This window comes from Drosophila kikkawai, chromosome 2R (genome assembly GCF_030179895.1).
Source record: "Drosophila kikkawai strain 14028-0561.14 chromosome 2R, DkikHiC1v2, whole genome shotgun sequence".
NCBI lineage: Eukaryota > Metazoa > Arthropoda > Insecta > Diptera > Drosophilidae > Drosophila > Drosophila kikkawai.
The window spans coordinates 3617812-3644261 of NC_091729.1; the positions used below are offsets into that span (position 1 = coordinate 3617812).

General features: G+C 37.4%; 1 protein-coding gene across 8 annotated transcripts in view; it reads left to right on the top strand.

The window, feature by feature from the left end:
* Nucleotides 1-26450, top strand: part of DIP-lambda (Dpr-interacting protein lambda) — a 442761-nt gene that overhangs the window by 237322 nt on the left and 178989 nt on the right. For all 8 annotated transcript variants that reach the window (XM_070284577.1, XM_041777376.2, XM_070284580.1 and 5 more), the window contains 2 exons: nucleotides 5724-5909; nucleotides 6127-6322. In XM_070284577.1, coding sequence (XP_070140678.1) covers nucleotides 5724-5909; nucleotides 6127-6322 — 382 coding nt within the window. The remainder of the gene's footprint in view (nucleotides 1-5723; nucleotides 5910-6126; nucleotides 6323-26450) is intronic.

Here is a 26450-nt window from a genome sequence, read left to right on the forward strand (position 1 = left end):
AGATGAGATAATTATCTCTCGTCAGCTGCTCATTGACATAAACTGCAGCGTCCGAGTCGATACCAAATAGCTTTAAAGTTAGTTGGCATTTACGCTCGCGCCGGTACGCCCCAATTTGCTTGAGGAGTGCGATCATCTCCCGAGCGCTTTCCATCTTGACGATGATCACCGGGTCGACGTGCGTATTTTGGGTTTTCCGGGCGCGGAAGATATCCCGGATTCTTGGAGGGGGTGTAAGCTGCAGGTTGAAGCACAGCGTGTGGAATAAGGCTCGGACATTTTCGCCCTCACCATATGGTACGCCGTGTATGCGCACCTCGTACGCCCGATTATGCTCCTGCTGAGATGCCAGTTTTGATTCCAGTTGGGCCACCTTTCCACAAAGTGCACGCAGATCAGCGACCTCCCTGTCTAATTGCCTGACCTTCTCATCCAGTCTGTCCCGTTGTGAGCGGAGTTTATTTATCCGATAGTTTATTTATTTTTTGGCTAAACCTGAGTTCAAGCTCCGCCAGAATTCGTTCTTCAGCTTTTCCCAAACTTGAACTGATATGTTCATTCTGCTCCGTAAAGCGTTTGTTGATAAGATCAACCAACTCCATTGCCAGGGTATCAGATGGTCGACCCGCCTTCAGATCGATCGACGAGTCAGTTCGCACCCGTTTTGGTGCCGATGCAGTTAGCGAGCGTGTAACCGGGGCTGACATTGTTGTTGTTTATGTTAGGGCTTACTCTGTTTTCTATCCTTTCCTATTCTTTCTATTGGCGTTGTTGTTGCGGTTAGTCTGCTCTCTCGTGCTCGCCGGCAAGGAGAGTCGAAGAAAGGTAGGTGGCGTGTAGAAAGAAAGATAAGCGGGTTGGTTCTCACGGCTGCTCTCAGCACTGTTGTTCTCAGTATAGGCAAAGAGAAGCTTGTAAGTCCAAAGGTCAGGTGGCTCTCCCAATTAAACAACTTCGTTTGTTTAATATTGTTGTGCACTTTATGTTGATGATTTGCACTTGGAAGATGTTGCGGCAACACTGAACTTTGTGTGGTTTAATTTATGTTAATTATTGTTGAGTTTCTTGGCAGATTTTGATTTTTATGACAGAGGTAACAAAATAAACGTCTGCTCTCTGTGAGATTACATATCCATTATGTCCGATTTTTACAAAATTAAAATCGAAAGTCTAAAATAATATAACTTGGCCATATCTCAAAAAATAGTGCAAAAATGTTGAAAAACAAGCTCAGAGAAGCCAGGTTCGGAAATTTTTTTTTGTTCGAAATTTGAAAGCTGGAATCGTTTGCCCATGTTTGCCCACCAATTAGTTTTTTTGCCCACGTCCAGTTTTGAAGATATGAAAATTCGAAAAAGTTTGAAAATTTTCAAACTTAAAAAATTTGACTCTTTTCAAAATTTTTTTTTGGAAATCGCAATAACTTCGTTTGCCCACGTTTGCCCACCCTTTAGAATTTTGAAATTTTTTAAACTTTAGGAGATATAACACTTTAAAAATTTGGTCCGTTTTACCAAAAAAACCGAAAACTGAATATTATTAAAAAAAAAACCATTTGCCCACCCCTTAAAAATTAATTTAAACGATTGCCCATCTTTTAAAAATTAATTTAAACGATTGCACATCTCCTAAAAATTAATTCTAACGATTGCCCTTTAAAAACTAATTTTGTCGATTGCCCATCTTTTAAAAACAAATTTAAAGGATTGACCATCCTTTAAAAACTAATTTTGTCGATTGCCCATCCTTTAAAAATTAATTTTTTCGATTGCCCATCTTTTTTATACCCTTGCAGGGTATTATAATTTCAGTCAAAAGTTTGCAACGCAGTGAAGCAGACCTTTCCGACCCTATAAAGTGTATATATTCATGATCAGTATCAACAGCCGAGTCGATTTAGCCATGTCCGTCTGTGCGTCCGTCCGTCTGTCTGTTTCTCCGCAAACTAGTCCCTCAGTTTTAAAGCTATCTGAATAAAACTTTGCATATAGTCTTCTATATACTCTCACTGCTATATATGTCGGAACGGGCCGGATTGGACGACTATATCATATAGCTGCCATACAAATGTTCGATAAATTTTTAGAAAAAAAATTATAACTTGGCTGTTTTTCGAAATGTTTGCATAATTTTTGGGATATGGCCATTTTATATTATTCCAGAATTTTGGTAAACATTTTATGAAAATCGGACGACTATATCTTATAGCTGCCATAGGAACGATCGAAAAATAAATAGGAATAAAATGATAACTTCGTTGTTTTTCAACATATTCTTATATACTTTTAGAAATGAGCTTCTTTTATTATTTGTGCGTCACATTTTGATTTGCTGGTAAACTAATAACTTAACAAGATTTAGCGCGGTTACTAGGTACGTGTTTTATTGCAAGTTTATGGCGAATTTTCTTTAGAGCTAAAAGAATTTCCTAACTGCACAGTCATCCTGATATACTCACATTTTTTGTATAGACTGACAGGTTAAGGCAATCTTCTAGTTCAGCATCAGACAACTGGTCATCCAGATTGGTTATCACAGGGCAACGTTGTCCAAAGTTCAATGCGCTGATGGTGTTTGTCCAAGGGGATCGCGCCACAGGTGGCTATCATCGCCCAGAATAGAGAATAGAATGCTTTTTTAACCCGTCATAGGCCCACTTATCAGCTAAGACGACGTAGTTCACAAGAGTCATTAAGGCTTACAGATATAGCAATAAAATTTAATTCCCCAGATTACTTTATATAATTCGTATTCGATTGATACACTTTTAATTTTAGCTAAATATGCCGGTTTGAAATGAGCTATGATTGTCTCTCCAATATTTGCTTGTCAAAATTATTTCTGTATTTCACCAGATACTACTAAAATAGAACCCCTATTATATTTGTTTCTCATAAAACACACCCACGTAAATTAATCTGACATTTTTCTGTTGTCTGGGGAGTTGAGATATTTCGGGACTGAACATCGAACTGCCGGAAATTGACTTACCTGGAAACGCAGTTCCTCTACTGGCGGCTCGGCATAGGGAATGCCTCTGAATTGCATAGAGATCTGATCTGTCCAAGCGGTTCTCCCGAAATTTCCGAGAACTTTTCCCTGGCTGTTTAATAAATCCACAGTCACCGTTTGTGTAACCGCATCTGCCCCGCCGTAGTTGCCGGTGAGAGATCACCAGCACAGCGGTCAGTGCTGCAGTCAGCACACCGCAGAGCGTCAACATAACGTATACGCCGCGTCTACGCATAACACTGGACTGATTTCGACTTTGAACGAAAGCGGGAACCAAATGATTGCTGAACGAATGGTAGGCATGATTGAGGAAACGTGACAAAAACGAAATACGCTTCTTTGGTTGGGTAATACAGTGATGGACAGAAAAATATAAATAGGAAATAGAATAACGTTAGTAACTTAGAAAAAAGTAATCGGCTATGGGTTTTAAAATTATTTACAAACAGGAAAGGAAGCTAACTTAGGCACGCCAAAGTTTGAATACCCTTGAGGTTTGCAATTGGATCATTAAGATTAGATCCATTCTGGTTAAATTAATAGAAAAAAAATAAAAGGAAATATATAATTTGGTTTTGATAAAAATAAAAAAAGCATGTTTAATCTATAAAAAAACTAGTTTTAGATTTAAATATCTAATATAATAAACATTATAAATTTAAATGTTGAAAAACACAAAACAAAGTTGCATTACATTGGTAAAAATGTTATGAAAATCGGACAACTATATCATACAGCTGCCATATAAACGATCGGTAAATGTAGAGAAAATGCAAAGCTGGGAATGTAAAACTGTAACTGTCAAACTGTAAACATAATAAGTATAGGTAAAATGTAATGAAACTCACTTTTGTGTGTGTTTTCAACATTTAAATTTATAATATAAATATCAAACCAATCTGCAAGGGTATACAAACTTCGGTGTGCCGAAGTTAGCTTCCTTTCTTGTTTTAAAATCAATTTTTTCGATTGCCCATCCCTAAAAACTTAATTTTAACAATTGCTTATCCTTTAAAACTTAATTTTAAGGATTGCCCATCTTTTAAAAATTAATTTTTTCGATTGCCCATCTTTTAAAATTTAATTTTTTCGATCCTTTAAAACTTAATTTTTTCGATTGTCCATCTTTTAAATCCTCAAAATTAATTTTTAAAAGATGGGCAATGGAAAAAATTAAGTTTTAAAAGATGGGCAATCGAAAAAATTAAGTTTTAAAGGATAGGCAATCGAAAAAATTAAGTTATAAAGGATGGGCAATCGTTTAAATTGATTTTTAAATGAATGGCAATCGTTTAAATTGATTTTTAAGGGGTGGGCAATCCTCAAAATTAATTTTTAAAAGATGGGCAATCGAAAAAATTAAGTTTTAAAAGATGGGCAATCGAAAAAATTAATTTTTAAAAGATGGGCAATACTTAAATTTAAGTTTTAAAGGATGAGCAATTGTTAAAATTAAGTTTTTAGGGGTGGGCAATCGAAAAAATTCATTTTAAAAAGATGGTCAATCGAAAAAATTAATTTTTAAAGGATGGGCAATCGACAAAATTAGTTTTTAAAGGATGGTCAATCCTTTAAATTTGTTTTTAAAAGATGGGCAATCGACAAAATTAGTTTTTAAAGGAAAATCGTTAGAATTAATTTTTAGGAGATGTGCAATCGTTTAAATTAATTTTTAAAAGATGGGCAATCGTTTAAATTAATTTTTAAGGGGTGGGCAAACGGTTTTTTTTAATAATATTCAGTTTTCGGAGGTGGGCAATGCATTATTTCTTTGGTAAAACGGACCAAATATTTAAAGTGTTATATCTCCTAAAGTTTAAAAAATTTCAAAATTCTTAAGGGTGGGCAAACGAAGTTATTGCGATTTCCAAAAAAAAATTTTGAAAAAAGTCAAATTTTTTAAGTTCGAAAATTTTCAAATTTTTTCGAATTTTTATATCTTCAAAACTGGACGTGGGCAAACAAAACTAATTGGTGGGCACACATGGGCAAACGATTCCAGCTTTCAAATTTCGAAAAAAAAAAATTTTCCAAACCTGGCTTCTCTGAGCTTGAAAAACAACCAAGTTAAAATTTTTTTCTAAAATTTTTTTTAACATTTGTATGGCAGCTATATGAGAGTATACCTTTTGCAAGAAGACTATATGCAAAATTTCATTGAGATAGCTTAAAACTGAGGGACTAGTTTGCGTAGAAACGGACAGACGGACATGGCTGCTGTTGATGCTGATTAAGAATATATATACTTTATAGGGTCAGAAAAGTCTCCTTCACTGAGTTGCAAACTTCTGACTGAAATTATAATACCCTGCAGGGATATAAAAACTGCGAGCCTATACTTCCTTGTCTATACATTTTCCGATCGTTTCTATGGCAGCTATATAATATTGCCATCCGATCCAGACGTATATACAAGTGAGAACAGTCCGAAGACTATTTGTAAAGTTTCATTTAGATAGCTTAAAAACTAAGGAAACGGACAGACGGACATAGCTAGATCGATTTGACTGTTGATGCTGATCAATAATATATATGCTTTATATAGTCGGAAATGACTCCTGCACTGCGTTGCAAACTTCTGACTAAAATAATAATATCCGTAAATATCCTGAAAGGATATAGAAATTATTCTTACTATATGCCAAAATGTCAGACTTATAATCAATAGATTATTCCAAATGTACATTTATTCTATGTTATTACAATTCCAGGTGGCATGGATTAAATCTGATTCAAAAGCAATACTTGGCATACACACACATATGGTCTCACTAAATCCAAGATTATCTGTGACACACAACGGCCACAACACCTGGAAACTTCACATATCTCGTGTACAAATAAATGACTCCGGCAGTTACATGTGCCAAGTTAATACAGATCCCATGAAGAGCCTTGTAAGTGCATGTCTATCCCACCTCTTTCCCAAGAGGCTTAGCTTTAGTCTAAGGGTGTCCTTATCCCAGTGCCTATGTAAGGGTAGTGAAAACGATTTTGTCTGGGCACAGGTTTTCAGCAATGTGTTTTTACTGCTGACCACCTTCCCTTTTATTAGCGCGCATAATAAAAACTGCGCAGTGGGCATCTTATAATTTTTTTTTTTTGCTGTTTCAGTCTGGACATTTAGATGTTGTTGTACCACCAGATATTATGAACCACCGAGAAAATAGCCAAGAAGAGGGAGTAAGCACAGAAGGCGGCAGCATATCACTAATATGCAGTGCGACCGGAGTTCCAGAACCAAAAGTACAGTGGCGACGTGAGGATGGAAAGGACATTATACTTCGAGCGGAAAACAGGGATAAACAAGGTCAATAACAAAAAATGTTTGATTCTTTCACGAATTCGTTCCTTATATTCTTATTTATAATTAAAGTTTCATTATATAATTTAAAGTTGAATTATAATATTATGAATAAAATTAATTGTATAAAAACCAAACTAGTAATCAAGTTATACTTGTTATCCCTATCCATGTTGCTTGGTGTAAAACAGTTGTGGGTTTGACTTTTAAATTTTTTTTGTCCTTTATTTTTAAATGATTTATAAATTTATTATTTATATTATTTTTTCATTATTATTATACATTTATTTTACAAACGCTTAAAACGAGCCTCTTTTCAAGACTTGCAATGAGTTACCGTATATAACATTAATTTGTATTTCTTAAATATAAAAGTCATTAATATTTATGTTTGTTTCTATTGAGGCTTAAAAACAACAAAAAAAAAAAAAACGATAATAAATTATTTTTGGGATATTATATAAAAAACATTAAAATGTATGTTTTTTTTTCTATCTTAGGATTAACAAAAAATATAAAAAGTCAAACGATTATAAATGATTTTTGGTTTTGTTGCTCAAAATAAAACTCGGCAGTAAATCACGGATGTCGTTTTAGACTTTTCACCAATACTATTTCATATTGCTCTATAGGAAATCTGATGATTTTCCTTACCGATTCATTTTTAAAATATATAAAGCTTAAGGTGGTACTCACATATGATAAATTTGCTTTCAAAAAGTACAGAGCGAAATTTCTATATATTTCGGTCCGGAACCGGTGTGACCAAATATGTAGTTTAAAGAAAAGGCGGAAAAATGGTGACACCGTCAAGTATGGCCAAGTGTTTTAGCTAAACAATTTTAATAACAAAGCCTTGAGCTTTACCTATTTCTGCCAGGGTACTGTGGAATCTCTCCAATTGGCCATTAGAGCTACTATGTAGCGGTGGCGCTTTAATGACGTCGATGCTGTATTGGTTTTCCAGCAAAGACGTAATTGTTTCACAGTTAAAGGAAGCCTCATTATCACAGTAGATGGTTCTAGTTTTATGGTAGAAATTTACCAATGTAGTATAGGGGCACGTACATCTACTATTGCCCTAGAAGATAAGGGCTGTGCGATGGCAAACTTCGATAACTTGTTAATGCAAGTTAGAAAGATCTTTTTGTTGGTAGAAAAAATGTCAATGTATAACATTTCTCCTGCGTATGTAGGAATTTGGGTGCTTCCCAACTCCTGCAGCTTAGGGTGGCGATCATACTTGCCTTTATTGCAGACTTTTCAATTCGCTACAACTTCGCTGGCCTTTTTCGAAATGTTTGGGAAATAGTAATCGCCGAGAATTTGTTTGGCGTTTTCCTGTGCAGCCCTGTGAGTGCGATTGTGTTTGGTATTCATAATTTTTAGCTGTTCATTGGTATTTGTATTGTCGCTTACAATGTTTTTTCAGTGCCAGAATTTGGTTGCAAGGAACTCCTGCCTCAAGGCATGTTGAACGCAAGCTAGTGTCGGAAAATCACAGTGAATCGCGTTTACAACGTTGGCGTTGCTGATCTCTTTAACGGATTCGACAAGGAAGTCTTTGTTATTAAAATGAATAATGTGGCGAGTTCTATTGCCAAAAATGATGGTCTCGCTGAAGCGGTTGGCTTTGCCTCTTCCAAAATGATTTGGTTTCTGAAGCAGTTAAGGGGCTTATCCGTAGTTTCGATGGTGTATACGAGCAAAAGCTCACTATGCACCGTGGCGGCATCGGACTGAGCCCTAACCTCAAGTTCTTTAAGTGTTGCCGAGACAGCGCATCGGCTACAAGGTTTTTTTTTCGCGGGCGTGTAAAACACTTTCCCGTTGTTTTCGTCAATAAAGGGCTTCCGTCGCTTAATCTTAACGTTTGGTGTTTTTCTCAGATATTGCGTAAGTCAGAGGCTGGTAGTCTGTGAAGGTCCAAGCATCCTGAGTGCCGTAAACGTAGTTCTGCAGTTTGCCTATTGCGTATTTGCCTTAAATATGGCTTAGTTTAGTTCGTAGTCTTTATGCGTACGAGAGATCATAGTAATTGTCCTCTTGTTTTGGGACAATACCGCACCTATTCCACTGGTTAAGGCGTCGGTGGTTAGGTCAAATGGTAACTTAAAATCAGGGTATGTCAATATGACATCCTCTGATGCCAAGATATTACAAAGGTGGTTAAATACGTTGCGTTGGGTTTCATCAAGCATATTAGGAACTTTTTTCGACATATTTTTACTGACAGTTTTTCCTTTTAAGAATGTGAGTTAGTGGCCAAGTAATAGCGGCCAAATTCTAAACAAAGCTTCAACATTATCAACAAAAACAAAAAGCCGCAACCACTTTTCAATGTCGAACTTGAGCCAGATAGTGAAACCCTAAAGAAGAATAAAGTTCACCCGATCTACAAGTTGCAGTTCAACAACAAAAACAACTGCACAAACACAACGGTCCTGTGCAATGCACAAATTGCCAGGAGTATTAACATACAAGGACATACTGCACCCTTCGGTCAGTCTGCGTAGTCTGTGGAGACTTCCACAGTTCCGCACACTGCCCTGCGAACAAAGAGTCCAATTTGAAAAAATGTGGAAACTGCGGAGGAAACCATACAGCTAACTACCGAGCTGAAGAGTCGAATGCGACGAGCGACAGCTACATGCCAACAAAATACACAAAATGTGTATTAAAATTCAAAAACTACTCCAGATGTATTTTTTTGCCAAAGCAGCCAGATCCTTTTTTGGTCCCCCACGAGCATCTCCTACGCCGAAGCTCTACGCCTTAATCTCAGTAAACGCTCAACAGACCCAAGGGCAGCCACAAAACGAAATTTTATTTTGGCTTTGCTAGGGCGAGAATCAAAGGGCTTTCAAATTCATTTTGGTTTTTGTGCATCACACTTTTAATTGGTCTTATGGTCGTGCCTGTTACCGCGTTGGTCGGCAATTTAGATGAGTGGATCGCTCCCTGACAATGACGGTTTTATAGTATCGTGTTTTTTTGTTATTAATAATTCATATTTTTTTATATTATTTTATTTATTACATTATTTAAAAAAGTTTTGAATCTTAAGAACTTTTTTTTAAACAAAAATGTTTCTTCGCTATGGGCTTATAAAATCAAAATATTTAAAATATATGTAATTATATTTTATTTATTCGATTTGTTTTTAATTTAAAACATTAATCTAACACAATAATTAAAGACATAAAACGAAAACAAATTCATACAACATGTAATATTTTAAAAACACCTATAAATACCCACATAAAATCTATTTGTCAAACATAACCTAGTAACACTAAAATGGAATACAAAAGTTTCTTCTAAAGAAAAAGAAACAAACAAAAAAAAAGACAAAAAATCTTATGTCTAACCAGGATTTAAGGATTTGAACCCATGCACTTCAGGGTGGCAGTCGGATGCCTTAGCCACTAGACCAACCGGCAACCAGGCCTTGCGGTGCCCAGATTCAAAGTAGAATTGAGCATTGCGGGTTCCACGGTGAAAATGCGGGTTCTACCGCTGGGACCCGCCGTACGACACATTTTTTTGTATGAGATGCCCGATCTATGGTATATAATTCTATACTCTTTGCTAGCAGTCATATAGACTGGGCCCTCAGCGACAAAGACAGAGTCGAAACTTTGGCCTCACATCTCCAGGGCGTTTTCCAGCCGAACCCTGCTGCAAATCCATTTGAACTACCGCAAATCCAAACTGAAACGGAATTTACTCCAGCATCATTTCGTCCGAACGAGATCACGAAGATCCTCAGGGAACTCAATCCGAAAAAGACTCCCGGCGATGACCTAATAACTCAAAAAATTATAATTGAACCTCCGAACTGTGCTATTGAGGTCATCTGTAAAATCTTCAATGGGATCATAAGGCTCGGCCACTACCCAATCAAATGGAAAAAATCTATAAATATAATGATACCGAAGCTCGGAAAAGACCACACGATTCCGTCATCTTAACGACCAATAAGTTTACTATCATGCTTGTCCAAGTTATTTCAAAAATGCCTTCTATCGCGCATAATTCCTTATCTCACAACATCATCCCAGCTCATCAATTTGGCTTCAGAGAAAAGCTTGGAACTATATAGCAAGTTAACAGAATAACATCAGAATTCGCACAGCCTTCGAGCATCGAGAATATTTCTCGATGTTTCTCATTTGTCTCAACGGCCACATGTACAAAATTAAAACACTTTTGCCGGTACACGCATAAATTAATTGAGTCGTATCTCTACAACAGAGTCTTCGCAGTGAGGTGCAACGCAACAACATCCGGCACCTATTCAATCGAAGTTGGAGTTCCACAAGGAAGCGCACTTGGGCCTACTCTATATGTCCTATACACAGCGGATATCTCCACAAGCGACCAGCTAGCATTATCCACTTTCGCCGACGACACTGCGAACCTCAGCCGTCCCAGATGCCCAGTGCGTGCAACAACCCAGCTCGCCAACCACCTCAAGGTAGTCGAGAAGTGGCTATCTGACTAGCGTATCAAAATAAATGAACAAAAACACGTAGATCCCCGAAGTCTACGTGGTTACGTACCTACATCCACAGCGATCTCAGCATTCTTGCAGTTAAGCACGAAATAGAAAAACAAAAAGCATCCTACAAGGAAAAACTCTCTGCCCATTCAAATCCTCTAGCAAGGGACTTGATTTGGGTTTCCAGCAGAAGCTGTCTACTACCAAAGAGTATAGAATTATATAGAGCGGACATCTCATACAAAAAAATGTGTCGTATGGAGGGTTCCAGCGGTAGAACCCGCATTTTCCCCATGGAACCCGCAAGGCTCGATTCTACTTTGAATCTGGGCACCGAGGCCTGCTTGCCGGTTGGTCTAGTGGCTAAGGCATCCGACTGTCACCCTAAAGTGCATGGGTTCAAATCCTGGTAACTCTTAAGATTTTTTGTCTTTTTTTTTGTTTGTTTCTTTATCTTTAGAAGAAACTTTTGTATTCCATTTTAGTGTTACCAGGTTATGTTTGACAAATAGATGTTATGTGGGTATTTATAGGTGTTTTTAAAATATTACATGTTGTATGAATTTGTTTTCGTTTTAAGTCTTTAATTATTGCGTTAGATTAATGTTTTAAATTAAAAACAAGTCGAATAAATAAAATATAATTACACATATTTTAAATATTTTGATTTTATAAGCCCATAGCGAAGAAACATTTTTGTTTAAAAAAAGTTCTTAAGATTCAAAACTTTTTTAAATAATGTAATAAATAAAATAATATAAAAAAATATAAATATTAATAACAAAAAAACATGATACTATAAAAACGTCATTGTCAGGGATCGATCCACTTATCTAAATTGCCGACCAACGCGTTAACAGGCACGACCATAGGGCCAATTAAAAGTGTGATGCACAAAAACCAATATGAATTTGAAAGCCCTTTGATTCTCGCCCTAGCAAAGCAAAAATAAAATGTCGTCTCAAAATGTGTTGCCGCGTTCACGCACACATACACACCACTCACTTACACTTATGCATTGTGTGCGAAATAAACGAAATCTAAAAATATAACAACGCAGAAAAAATTCTCGCCTTTTAAAGAAATTCTTCCTCCCAAAAAAAATTTGATATTGGAAGATATTCTTCCTCCCCAAAGAGTATAAAAAATTTGATATTTTTTTTTCAAATAATATTGGTTTTATTGTTAATTATATTTATACTATTAGGAACGACGATATTATACATATTTGTATCCTTTACTTTGTTTTGTGTACTCGTTTCTTGATCTTTCCCGGCGAACTTTGTCTCGCTCCGTTTCGGATTGCATGTGAACGTGATGGATAAATCCGGGCGCCCGTAATTCCGGAGATACGTCATCGCATCTTGAGCGTACTCATGCATATGGCGCGGGCTTCCAACATAAGTAGCTGGGAAAATGGTCAAATAACCTATGTATGTATGTTGGTCCCGTGTCCTTCAGTAGCGATGGCGTCAGGCAAGTGGATGTACTCGTCTGAGCACAACTTCGACTGATTAAAACGAATGAAATTTAAACTTTGATGTACATGTCGACACAGTACTGTTGAAACAATAAAAATCCCCAAAGTCGAATAAATAAAATATAATTACACATATTTTAAATATTTTGATTTTATAAGCCCATAGCGAAGAAACATTTTTGTTTAAAAAAAGTTCTTAAGATCAAAACTTTTTTAAATAATGTAATAAATAAAATAATATAAAAAAATATAAATATTAATAACAAAAAAACATGATACTATAAAAACGTCATTGTCAGGGATCGATCCACTTATCTAAATTGCCGACCAACGCGTTAACAGGCACGACCATAGGGCCAATTAAAAGTGTGATGCACAAAAACCAATATGAATTTGAAAGCCCTTTGATTCTCGCCCTAGCAAAGCAAAAATAAAATGTCGTCTCAAAATGTGTTGCCGCGTTCACGCACACATACACACCACTCACTTACACTTATGCATTGTGTGCGAAATAAACGAAATCTAAAAATATAACAACGCAGAAAAAATTCTCGCCTTTTAAAGAAATTCTTCCTCCCAAAAAAAATTTGATATTGGAAGATATTCTTCCTCCCCAAAGAGTATAAAAAATTTGATTCCAAAGGGAATTTTCGTAAATGTCGATTTCCCAAAGTGAATTTTCGTAAATGTCGACCCTACTGTTAAAATCCCCAAAGAGAATTTTCGTTCAAAATTTTCGGGAGTTTCTCCTTTACAGCTTTGTAGAATTTGAGAGTACTCAAAAAAGCCCTCCCATTTCCACATGTAATTTTATCCTCCCCTGTTCCCGTCCTCCCGAAAAGACCGACTGGGAAGCAAATTATTCCCCGTTTCCCCTCGCCAAGAAGCGTAAAGCAGGCAAAGCATGCCAGATGCGCTCTCCATATAGTTCTATACTCTTAGTTCTTAACAGAAGAAATCAGAGTTGCACTGAAAAACTATCGCCGAACTATCGCCAACAAACCGTGGTTAGATTAAGATGCGTTCTAACGGCGGTCCAAATGAAAAAATTCGGAACGGCAAAACCTTATGGACCGTTTCTTCAATGGACGGTGGATGCGCTTTAATGGTGTGTGGGTGTTACTGAGTTCCTTGAAAAAATATGCTGTTGGCCTTTCTTCCATAGATTCAGATAATTAACCGAGAACTGCACCTACACCATAATAGCAGCGCAGTGTACAAAAAATTTTTAACTAAAGTCGGGATATTGCAAAAATGGTGCCGTAGTCAAAAGTTTTTTCAAACACTCCATGGCTTGTTGAGCTTTGTCAGTTTAATTGAAGGTTTTTTAGATTTCCAGGTTTCCGTTATAGTAATTAGTCTCCGCGAAGTTATTTTAGGTTTCCTAGTAGGTTTCAAGGTTACTTAGGAGTCTTTGGATGGTATCGTAGGTTTATAATACGATACCATCCACCAACTCCTAAGTAACCTTGAAACCTACTAGAAAACCTAAAATTCGAGTTACGCAGAAATTGCTTTTGTCAATATTCAGAGTTAAATTTGTTTACTGAACTGATCCGCAATACGGACGAGGATGGTTAAATGCTCTGAGAAGTTTTCGGAAACTATACACATATCGTCCAAATAACCAAAAACACAATTTCTTAATTCTAAAGGAATAAGCGAGTCCATTAGTCTGCACATTGTCGACGGGGCATTGCAAAGACCAAACCGTTTAAAGGCAGTAAACGGTTTAGCTTCTTGTGTTAACGCGATTTGCCAATAAACGTCTTTTAAGACCAGCTTGGATATTATATTCGCTTTTGGAAGTCGAGCAAAAATTCCTTCAATACTTTGTTAAGGATAAGCATCCTTTTTAGTGACATAGTTTAATCTGCGTGCGTCCACGGGGTCGAACTTTGTTGGGCTTCACAACCAATCTCATTGGCAAGCTCCAGTCACTTTCTGCGGGTTCTACAGCTCCTAAAATTAACATTCGGTCTACTTCATCGAACATTAACTTTCCTACCTCGGGGGTTACGGGATAATATCGTTGTTTTACAGCTTTAGCTTCCCCAATATCTATGTTGTGTTTAATAAGCGACGTACGATCTAGACCTTGCTTTTGAAAATCAGGAAATAAATTTTTTACCGCTTCAAGTTGCCTTAATTCCATTTCTGAAAGGGGGTAATTTTCTGACTCTCCGGTAGATTTCGCAATATTTAGGGAGTTAAGAACTTCAGGTGCTAGTTTAAATATTCTCCAAAAGGCTATGCCTAAAATAAGCTTTTGATTTATAGACATTGTGAGCTTTTCCATCAGCCGTCTTCACGTAAGATTTTATGCTTTTGAATTCTGGATACTGACTAAAGTTTTCTTTAGCTAATGAATCCATGTTCTTCAAACTTGAATAGTTTTACTTTTGCATATCTAAGGATTTTATCGTTATTGTGAATTATTGTAGCTACGACTAATTCTCTAGTTAATTTCGCATTCTACCTGTACTTCTTTTTGACATTATTTTCTTTTCGCCAAATATTTTTTTTGACAGACACATAGTTTTTAAACGCTCGTGATATGTCTGGAGCACCTTGTTGTTCTGCTGAGATCCTCTTTTCTGGCGGTTTTACGACTTACGGAAACGGTTTTGACATTGTTGTTTGTACACATTTGGAAGACCACATCATCTGAATTATGTTCCTCCTCACTCAGAGTTTCTTCAACGGTATAAACTTTATAAGAAGTTGGTTCTCTGCCCGTAGAGGGTATGATTCGAGATTTTCCTATTTTCGTAATAAAGTTTTCCCTTTTGTGCACTAACTTTCAAAGTTGCTCTATTGAAGATACATCTCCAAACAATAATCGATCCTTAATGTCTGACAGTGTTTCTTGAACTATTTCCACTTCTTCACGTTTGTATTGACCCGGTAATTGCACCAATAATACAAGTAATTAAGTTCGTTTTATACGTGTATTTCGCCTTGTTCTGAACACTCTGCCTCGCCGAATAAGACTGACATAGCTATACAATGACACTCACAACAGAATGTTAATAAGAGTCACAACAGACTGTTTAGCAAAGCCATCTTGATTAGCTTTCTCCTAGCCAGATGTCATCGGAAGTACAGGTTCCCACATCCCTCCCTTATTGACGAGCTTCAGCTTCAGCCTTTCTTTGGGATCCGATGTCGTCTCAGTAGTCGCCTCCATTTCCTTAGATGTCTCCGGTGTCACCTGTACTCCGGGAGTGTCAAGAGTGATCGGCGGTATCAGCTGGCAACTGTAATGGTGGAATCTTTTTCACATGGCTCACATTTCTAGACAAGGTCTTGTCTCCACCCGCTATTCTTACGATGTCTCCCGCTCTTTCTTCTACGACGTATTCAGTGATGTCAAAATTTGGTGTAGGTTTGTGAGGTAATATTACATTTTTAAGAAAAACCTTGTCGCCTACTTTAACATCAATCTACCTAGTCCCTCTCCTCTTGTCGGCATATTCTTTCCCTTTCTGTTTGTTTACTAAATCACGGTCTCTTTCTGCTGAACCACTGTATTCTCCTATCAAATCGTGAACCCCCGGGATTTTGTTTCTTATCCCTCGATTGAACATCAATTCTGTTGGCGCAGACGCTGTGGTTCCATGGGGAGTAACATTATACCAAATGATTGAATTTCTTCCCTGAGATTATTCTTGTTGGTGTACGCAATTTTAAGCCTTTTCACTAACGATCTGTTCATGTTCTCAACTTCCCCATTAGCTTGAAGCCAATAAGGTGGCGATGTTACTTGCTCTATTCCGCATTGCTTACAATATTCTATAAATTCTGCACTGACATATTGTCTTCCATTGTCAGTTTTTAACTTTTTAGGGTAACCTGGAGAAAAGTTCTTTCATGGCTCCGATTAACGAAATTGATAAGATCGATTTTAGAAATTTGTATTCCATATACCTCGAATAATAGTCGATGAAAACTATAATGTGTTCGTGGTTTGGCAATGGTCCCAAAAGATCGGTAGCTACATAAATCCATGGACCCTCTGGAAATGTTGTTCGCTTCATCGCGGTGGGGTTTAAGGCTTGCGATACCATTATGTAATCTCTGCAGGATTTGACAAATTTCTCCGCATCTTGATCTATTTGTGGCCACCATACTTTGGACCGTAGCCGTCTCGCCTGGATGACCTTCGTGTGCCAACGTTAAGATCGCCTGTCTTAACGACAATAGAATGACTATGCGGGTTCCTCGCATCATTATGGATCCAATTAGTGAGAATTCATGTCTGAACGGAAATAGACTGTTTGAAGATGATGCGTTCCACGATTCATCCTGCAGGGACGATATTGCATCTACTATCTCTTCGTCGAGAGTGATTTTCTCTGCGATTTCAGTTATAGTCATGGACGACGGAGTGGCGTTTTCAACTACATGTAGAATGCTATGTTAGTCTTTCATGTCGTAGCAATACCCTGGGTTTATTTTACATAGTCGCGAAAAGGTATCCGCAATGTTCTCCTTTCCAGCTTTATACTTGACTACGAATATGAAAGCTTGGAGGCGGAGGAGCCATCTTTCGATCCTTGCCGGTGGCTTCGAAGATGGTTTGAAAATGGTCTTCAGTGGCTTATTATCAGTTCAAACTCTAGGCCCGCTAGGTAGTAGAAAAATTTTTCTACTGCCCACACTAATGATAGACTTTCCTTTGCGGTCAGTGAATAGCGCTTTTCGACATCTATCAGGCTTCGACTAGCTTCGTCTCAATGAAATTGTAGCAAAACAGCTCCTAATGCAACAGGGCTTGCGTCTGCAATTAACTGTGTTTTGTGCTTTGGATCGAAGTATTGCAATTTTGGAATCATGCCGCTAGGCATGATTTGAGTCTGTCAAACGCATCCTGTTCCTCAACGCCCTAGATGAACTTTTCATCCTTTCTGAGCAGTCGTCGCAGCGAGTCAGTTTTATTTGCTAACTCTGGGATAAATTTTCCCACATAAGTTACTAGCCTTAGAAAACTCCGAGTCTCTTCCTTGTACTTTGGAGGGCGAAAAGATTTAATTGTGTTTATCTTCTCTGGATCGGCCTCAATGCCTTGGCTCGATAATATGTGTCCCAAAAAGGTCAAAGAAGAAGCTTTGAGACATATTTCTTTTCATTTAATAACGCATTGTTTTCTTTTAGAATGCCGGAAACTCTTTCCAAACGCCGCATCATGCGCATCCTCAGTTTTTCCAAAAACGATAATGTCATCGATGTAATTTAGGACATTCGTGGCTGCTGACAGTACTTGCTCAGGTCTCCTCTGGAAAATTTCTGGCGCCGAGTTGACTCGGCGTCAATCGCTTATAACGAAATGGTCCTAAAGGAGTTATGAACGTTGTTAGTTCTCGACTTTCCTCGTCTAACTCGAGTTGGTGGTATGCGTCCTTGAGATCCAGCCTTGAGAAATATCTAGCATTTTTAAGTTGAGTCATGAACGCTTCAAATGTCGGCAAAGGATAATTTTCCCTCAGAATGGCTTGGTTTGCTCGCCGCAAATCCAGGCATAATCCGGCTTGCATAGGGAGAGCGGCCAAAAATACTTCTAGTTGAGGTAGGGACTTGAAACTTTGCACAAAATTTTTTTATATTTATCCAAAAGTAATATGTAAAAATCAGCCTGATTGGGCATATATATCATATAGCCTCCATATAAACAATCGGTTTGATATTCAGTTTTTATATGAAAAACTATTGTTTTTTATTTTGATGCAACAATACTTTGGAAATTTTTGTTTATAACTTGGGAAACTTCAGTGAAAATCTAGATACTATAGGTTATAGCTGCCATAGGAACAATCAGTGTAAAGCGAGTTTTCGCCGGGATACTATTTCGCCTTTAAATAATAATGACAGAAATTATAAATGTAATTAAAAAAAACGAACATAAAATAAATCATTTTTTTTTAAATTTATATGCTTACCCTTTAATCTATTATTTAAAAATAAGTCGAGTTTTCTGCGGGGATCAAATAACTCCAGAACGCACGAACCGATTTCCACGGTTTTGCATTCGTTGGAAAGGTCTCGGAATTTGTGATTTTATGCAGTAAAGAAAATTCAGGAAAAATTGCAACAGAAAGCGGGAAAATCATTTTTGCATTAAGCGCCAACACTGACACATAGCATGCCATAATTCTTTACTCAGTTGATTTTATGACAAATCGAAATTGTGTTTCATTTGGAGTAAAATAAGTTATTCGTTTCATATCAGTGCAATTGGAAACCAGCATTTGTATTTAGGGTGGTAAGTTGAACTGTGTAAATTATGTGGATTAGGGGTTAAATTATAGTCGAAAATGCCTATAGCACGACGTGCGAACATCGGTCTCCGCACAAGGCATGCAATCCAGCAATAAGTGTATTCACAGAACTTAAGCGAGGAAAGACGAAATGAAAGAAGAGAATATGACCGATTAAGACGAAGCGTGAGCACACGAAGATCATTGGCATCATACAATCGCTTAGCATTTCAATATGATCCCTCTGCGAACTACAGAGATGATAGAAAATTAGATATTGGACCTATGACGACTATATGCCGATATTGCAATGCGTTAAAGTTTAAAAGAGAAACTGCTGGATTGTGCTGCGCAAGTGGAAAAGTCAAACTGGATCCATTACTTATACCACCACAGCCACTGAAAGCATTGTTCGATGGAAGTGATCCAGATTCCAGCCATTTTCTTCAACACATCCTTGAATATAATAACTGCTTTCGCATGACTTCCTTTGGAGCTAATATCATTCGAGAAGGCGGCTTCATGCCGACTTGCAAGGTAAAAGTTACAATGACTTAGACAAACAAAAAGAATTGCAACATAATAACAACATATACTCCACGGACTACACCATCACACGATTCTTCAACAAATGATTGTTTGCAATTACAGATACAAGGGCAAATATATCATTTGCATGGTTCATTGGTGCCAACAACAGAGGAACCGCATCAATTTCTGCAAATATATTTCATTTCGTCGATGGTGGATCAGCTGAATGTGCGTTGCAACATTCAGGGAACACGACACATGAACCGATCTCCACGGTTTTGCATTCGTTGGAAAGGTCTTGGAATTCGTTATATAGGCAGTAAAGAAAATTCAGGAAAAATTGCAACAGAAAATCGGGAAAGTCATTTTTGCATAAAGGCCATCACTGATACATAGCATGCCGTAATTCTCTACTCCGATTATTTTATGAAACAAAACAAATTTTGTGAAATTGTGAAGAATCAGTAAAAAAAATAAGTTATTCATTCTCAGCTATTGCCGGACTGTCTTCGTCCCCGATTTTAATAAATTTAATATTGGGCACTTTCGAATGGCTTACTAATAGAAATTGTGCATCTGAGCCTTGGGAATTTGGTGCTTTTGAAGGAAGCTTAGTGTCCTCTTCTTCTTCCTCATATATTTCAGCGTCTTTTTCAAGAATAATTGCAACAGAAAAGGTGGTGAGTGTAATGTATAAATTATGTGGATTAGAGGTTAAATTAACCGCTCTGCCTATAGTCCTTGATCAAGACCAGAATTTCCCGGATAGGACAGAATTACTATCCAATCGGGACCAGCGGTGGGAATATTCTCAGCTATTGACGGCCTGTCTTTGTCCCTGATTTTAATTAACTTATTGGGCACTTTCGAACGGTTTAGTAAAACAAATGGTACATCTGAGCTTTGGGAATTTGTAGCATTTGAGGCAAGCTTAGCGTCCTCTTCTTCGGAATTTTTCAAGAATAATTGCAACAGAAAAGTTGGTGAGTTGAACTGTGTAAATTATGCGTTTTTGAGGTTAAATTAACCACTCTTCCTATAGACCCATATCATATACATAACTCCAGAACGCACCAACCGATTTCCATGGTTTTGCAAAAAAAAAAGGTATTCGTTTCCTAACATTTCAATTGGAAACCAGCATTTGTCTTTAAGCTGGTAAGTTGAACTGTGAAAATTTTGTGTATTTGAGGTTAAATTAACCACTTTGCCTATAGTTCAAAATGCCTAGAGCACGACGTTTGAACATCGGTCTCCGCACAAGGCATGCATGCCAGCAACAAGTGTGTTCACAGAACTTAAGCGAGGAGAGACGAAATGTAGTAAGGGAAAATGCCCGATTGAGACAACGCGTGAGCACACGAAGATCAACTGGTGTGCAGCATTTAAGAGGATCCCAACCAGCGTGGCAGGCTCCTAACAGCAACAGTAACCATCGACCTCAGGACAAATGTCAAGAATCCTGAGATAGAGTGCTAGAAAAGATTCGTTATCCGAAGGTGTCACGGGTGAGACCGTGCCCCCGGTGTTGCCCATATCCGTTTTGTCCACTGGAGGGTCCCAACAGTTGTCCTCTCAGAGCCCCAGATCCCTACCAGGGTGTCAGGCCCGGACTACCGGCCGAAATTGGTAAGGCGGATAATCAGCCTGCCTTGAAAAAACCCCTTATGGCAATACCACCAACGAGACAGTTTCATCTTTCAAAATATATGTTCCTGAGGAATTCTTTGACAAACTATGCTCTGTCCAAAACTGACCAAAGCATGTGATTGTCAATGAGTTCGAAGCAAAGAAAGAGAAAAAAAAGGACAGTTGGAATTACTCTTCCTAGGCCCGATTTGACCAATGCGCCTTCTACGTCTTCCAATTGAGTCCCAAAAAACTAACAAACTTCCTTGGTATCTCCTATTAAAATGCTAGAGGCTTTCGCAGTAAGCTTCCTAAATTGTAGTCTAATAGTGTCACATTTGCTTCCCAAGTGTTGTGTTTACAGAAACCTGGTTAAAGCAGGAGATTCTGAGATCCGAAGTTTTTAATGCTCTGTTCACAGTATACCGGCTAGATCGGACTATATTCCTCCATTGTCGGAACTAGAATTTCGGGTAGGGACCACTTAATTAGTAGTTCTTGGTGATTTTAGCATCCCAGGGGCTATTTGGTCCCTAGATAATTCCATTAGCCACAACACATCACAAAAAACATGGTTCACCAAAGAGCACCTCAATTAAACGGATAATTTGCCGAAGGTGGCGTAACGGAGTTCGCCGGGCTTACTAGTATTTACATATATGTTTAGTAACAATTCAACAAATGAATGTTTAAAAAAAATCATATAATACCCTTGCAGGGTATTATAATTTCAGTCAGAAGTTTGCAACGCAGTGAAGGAGACGTTTCCGACAATATAAAGTATATATATTCTCGATCAGCATCAACAGCCGAGTCGATCTAGCCATGTCCGTCTGTCCGTCCGTCTGTCCGTCTGTCCGTCTGTCCGTTTCTACGCAAACTAGTCCCTCAGTTTTAAATCTGAATTAGTCTTCTATATACTCTCACTGCTATATATGTCGGAACGGGCCAGATCTGACGACTATATCATACAGCTCCCATACAAATGATCGATAAATTTTTAGAAAAAAAATTATGTTTATTATTATTTTTGCACCATATTTTAGATATGATCATTTTATATTATTCCAGAATTTCGATAAAAATTTCATGAAAATCGGACAACTATATCATATAGCTGCTATAGAAACGATCGGTAAATGTAGAGAAAATTTAAAGCTGTGAATGTAAAACTGTAACTGTCAAACTGTAAACATAATAAGTATAGGTAAATTGTAATGAAATAATATCTGCAAGGGTATACAAACTTCGGAGTGCCGAAGTTAGCTTCCCTTCTTGTTTTATATAGTTTCGTCCAGTAAATCAATAGCTTATTTAAGAAGCTTGTATTTTAGTTTGCATTGAAGTTTTCTTTGGCCCGCAATAAAAGGAGCAGAATTTAAAATTTCAACAGTTCAATAAATCGGTATTCGTCAGGACCCTTGACATTTTCCGCCTATGGTTTAGCCTAAATAATTTAACGTCTTTATTTTTTGCCTCTGCAGCTTCCTCAGAAAGCTCTCCAATTGAGACTAAACCATTTTTAATAATGGCAGGACCATGTAATAATACTTTATGAACCGATTTTTTCAAATTGAGGTTAGGTTACCTTTTTGTATTTTGCAAGCCGCACGGCACCTTACGGCACTTGAACTAAACTTTCTTATATTCTTAAGGGGTTATATACAGTTGTGATGATAAAAAAATCGACTTTTTTTTTATTTCATATTCTTCAAGTATATACTGTTGAGAATATTCTCACAAAAATTCATAACGATCGCAGCATTAGAACAGAAGTTGTAGCTATTTATAGTGCACGACCTGCACATCGGCTTGAACAAACTTGAAACTTTAAACGCGATTATCTCAGAAATTTTTTTTTTTAAAGCATAAAAATTGAAAATGTTATACCTCGAAAAAGTAAATTTTTTGTTAAAACTGTCGCCATTTTTTTTTTAATCAAAAGTTTTACAAATCCATGGTCTAGAGGACTAGGCAATACAATATACTAACGAAAATTTGTTTAATTTTTGATTTCGGATGAACCGTTCTCGGGATATGATGTCCACCGCAAGTCACCATCGAAAAAAAGACGATCTTGGAATTCGGCCATAACATTTTTAATATTTAATATTTTTTTATGAAAAAATTTTATAAAGTACCCAGAAATATGTACTAAACAACGTCGGCAAAACATTTTTAATAAATATTTTTTATGATGTCAAAAAAAAATCGGCAAAATTGCATTTTTTTGCGCGGTACAACTGTATATAACCCCTTAAAATGCTTAAGAATATTATACAAAAAGATTTGTGAATGCCAAGGAGTGCCATCACAAGTAAAACTCTAACCAAACACAGAAAAGACAAACTAAGAACGTTCACAATTATGTACTAAATACAACAATGATTTACACAAAACACAACAAATACTACAGATAATTTTTATTTTAAAAAGAAAGTTAATACCTTTCTTTAAAATATTAATCACTTCCATGGCACAAACACTTGTTTAAAATATTAAAAAAATTTTATTCCCTTGCACGTTGCTTACGCTGCAATACACAATGAATATCATGCTATCTTTTTCGATGCTATTCTTGAAGCGGACAGACAGAGCAAAACAAAAAGATGAATAAATTCAAATAGCTAGGCCAATTATAAATAAGAATTGGTACATTTAAAGTCCAAATTTGGACTTTGGTTTTTTTATTTTTGGCCTACGGGCTGGACCACTGTGCACTGGGTTCATTTACAGGTTCAATTATATCTCGCTTCAGTGCATTCTGGATTTTACCGCGAACCTTATCTTCCAGCGCGACTGGTATCCCTCGCATGGGCTGTTATACTGGCTTTATGTTATGATTTATTGCCAATTTGACCCTGTCCCCCTTCTACTTCGGAAAAACTGATACCTCCTGGATATGGTTCACCTGTAGTCCCAGCCGTAGTACATCCAACTTAATGGCTGTTCCTCTTCCCAGCAATGACTGCTTCCCTTTTTCAATGACGAAAAAGGAGGCAATCATTTCCGTTTGTTTACCAACAGAAATTGGTGCCTAAAATACGCAAATTACATTTAATATTTGGTCTGAAGCATAACCTTTGAACTGGTTCTGTTAGTTTGGGTGAACGTTGAAAATTGTGGCTTTGTTCCTTTTCAGGATTCTTGACAGATGAGATTATAACGACAACCAGAATCCTATGATTATTGATTATTATTAATATTATATGTCTGCCCCACCAATCCGGCATTTAATCCATTCTTCTTGATCTTGGCAATTGATTTTGATACAACCCTCCGTCTTTGACCTTTTAGTGGAGGAAAATGTTTCGTCTTCGTTTATCGATCTCGGTTTGAAATGTCCCCTTTTTTAATTCGTTCTACATTTACGTCCAAAATGGCCAAGACGACCGCAACGATTACATTTTGACTGTCGAGCTGGTCATCTGGTGAGCAGTCATCTTTGTGGTCAACACGTCCACATCTCACGCATTCGGAATTTCGCTGTGGTTTACTTGTCGAGACTTTATTTACCGGCTCCGCTGTATTCCTTGTCATCATCGCAGATTCCTTTTTTATTTCCTCGTCAATTTGACAAGCCTGAATTACTTCATCCATTGAGTGTTCTTTCTCTAATAGTTTCCTCTTTAGGTCGCCCGACGCCCACGGATCGATTACTTTGTATTTAAGGCAAATCTCTTCCATCTCAGCTTTTGTTGATCCAAACTCGCACTTCTTAATTTGTTGTCTAAGACGCAGTACAAATTTTGCAAAGCTCTCGTCATCAGATGGAGTCAAACTCCTGAACATATGCCTTTCGAAGGACGAGTTTTTCTTTGGGGAGAAAAACGCTGTCCACTTGTCTACCAATACCTGGAGTACATCGTTTTGTTCAACTTCGTTGAATTAGACCAAAGCGTCGGGTAGTGAAAACGCTACTGCTTGTAGCTGCGTTCCTCTTTTTCTTGGCCTCTGATTCAAATGCTCTCAACCATTTCTTCCACTCGCAACAAAGCAGTGCTTTGTCAATGCTTTCACACAAGAATGGTTTAATGAATAACTCCGCGTTCATCTGAAATAAATTTTGAATTTCTTTCACTTAATCAGTTCCTTTAACATGCATATATTTATATGTACATACGTTGGCCAACATTGATCAACATTTATACACATGTATCTGCCTTCTGGCTACTGCCCTTATTTTAGTTTTCCTTTCCTTTATTTTACTGTCTCTGACATTTGTCAGCTTAGTGTGTGCGTGTCTTTCTCTACTGCCCCGACCTTGGTCAGCTTAGTGAGTGTGTGAGTGTGGCTAACTGCCCCTGAAAAACTTCTTTTCAGATTATTTTTCCTTCATCTTATTTGTTTTTTTTTTTCCCCCTAACTGCCTCTGACTTTTGTCAGCTTAGTTTGTGGCTAACTGCCACTGATCTATGTCAGATAATTCTTCACATTTTAATGCCTCTACATTTTAATTTTCTTCTGGCGAACTTTGTCTCGCCCCAATTTCACGACTTAATATAGCCCCAGAGAAATAATAGAACACGGCTAATTTAAATTTGTTGTGAATTTTTTTTGACTCGAAATCAGTGGAGAGCGATGTGATAAACAATATTTTTTGTTTGTTATCCGGTGCAAAAATAAATAATGATGACGGCTTTCCTACACGCGAACAGGCTACGTATAACTGCCCATGTGAAAAACATGGATATTCCAGATTTATCCCGCAGACTCCAACGATTGGCCTTGCGATTTATTGATTGTCATTGCAAATGCCAATCGAACTGGAAACTGAATCCTCTTGAATTGGAATGGAAGATTTGTTGGAATAATCGGAATTCGTGGGATAAGAACTTCCTCTCCTTTAAATTTGCCCTTGCATATGGCGCGGACTTCCAACATAAGTAGCTGGAAGATTGGTCAAACAACCGATGTTGGCCGCGTGTCCTTCAGTAGCGATGGCGTCACGCAAGTGAATGTACTCGTCTGACCGCAACTTCGACTGATTAAAACGAATGAAATTGAGACGTTCCGTTTTTACTTTGACGTACATGTCCACACAGTACTGTTGAAACAAACGGCGGCATCTTAACGGATGATTGTCAACATCTAGTCGAATCATCAATCGATACGCATAAAAATTCATTGAGTTGACCTTCTTATTCTTTTCTTCTCCTAACCTGTAGTTGGGTTGACCATCTTTTTGTTGAAGTGATACCCATCTTCTCCACGACAGACAATCAACGGGTATTGAAGAGCATCTTCAGACCGATGAGTCTCATAAACTCGCTGCACTTGGCCATTATCCCGACGCTTAAAAACAATATTCCACATTCTCGCCAACAATCACCACTGCGACTTCATTGATAGTGGAAGCATTAAATTGTCTTGCATGGCTACCAATGGGGTTTTTGTCAGCGCTGTTCGTCATAATGCATTATATCCAATGCGGTTTTGAACAATCTGACCAATTCATTATGCTCATGGAGAAGATTTTCCACTTGTTCCATAATTTCACGTTTAGTAGCGGTGAATTACGAATGAAATAGACCTGAAGGAATTTAAGATCTTTGTTTTGTGGTGGTAAATTTGCCCTTGAATCTGAATGTTGGAATGCAATTTCGAAAAAATGTGAGTTGTTCATTTTGATAATAAAGAGACGCCATTACCTTTATAACTTGGATTGTAGCCTGATTGATGAAAAACCTCGACTCCAAATGACGTAATTGGAAAGCATCCGTTATATTTTTG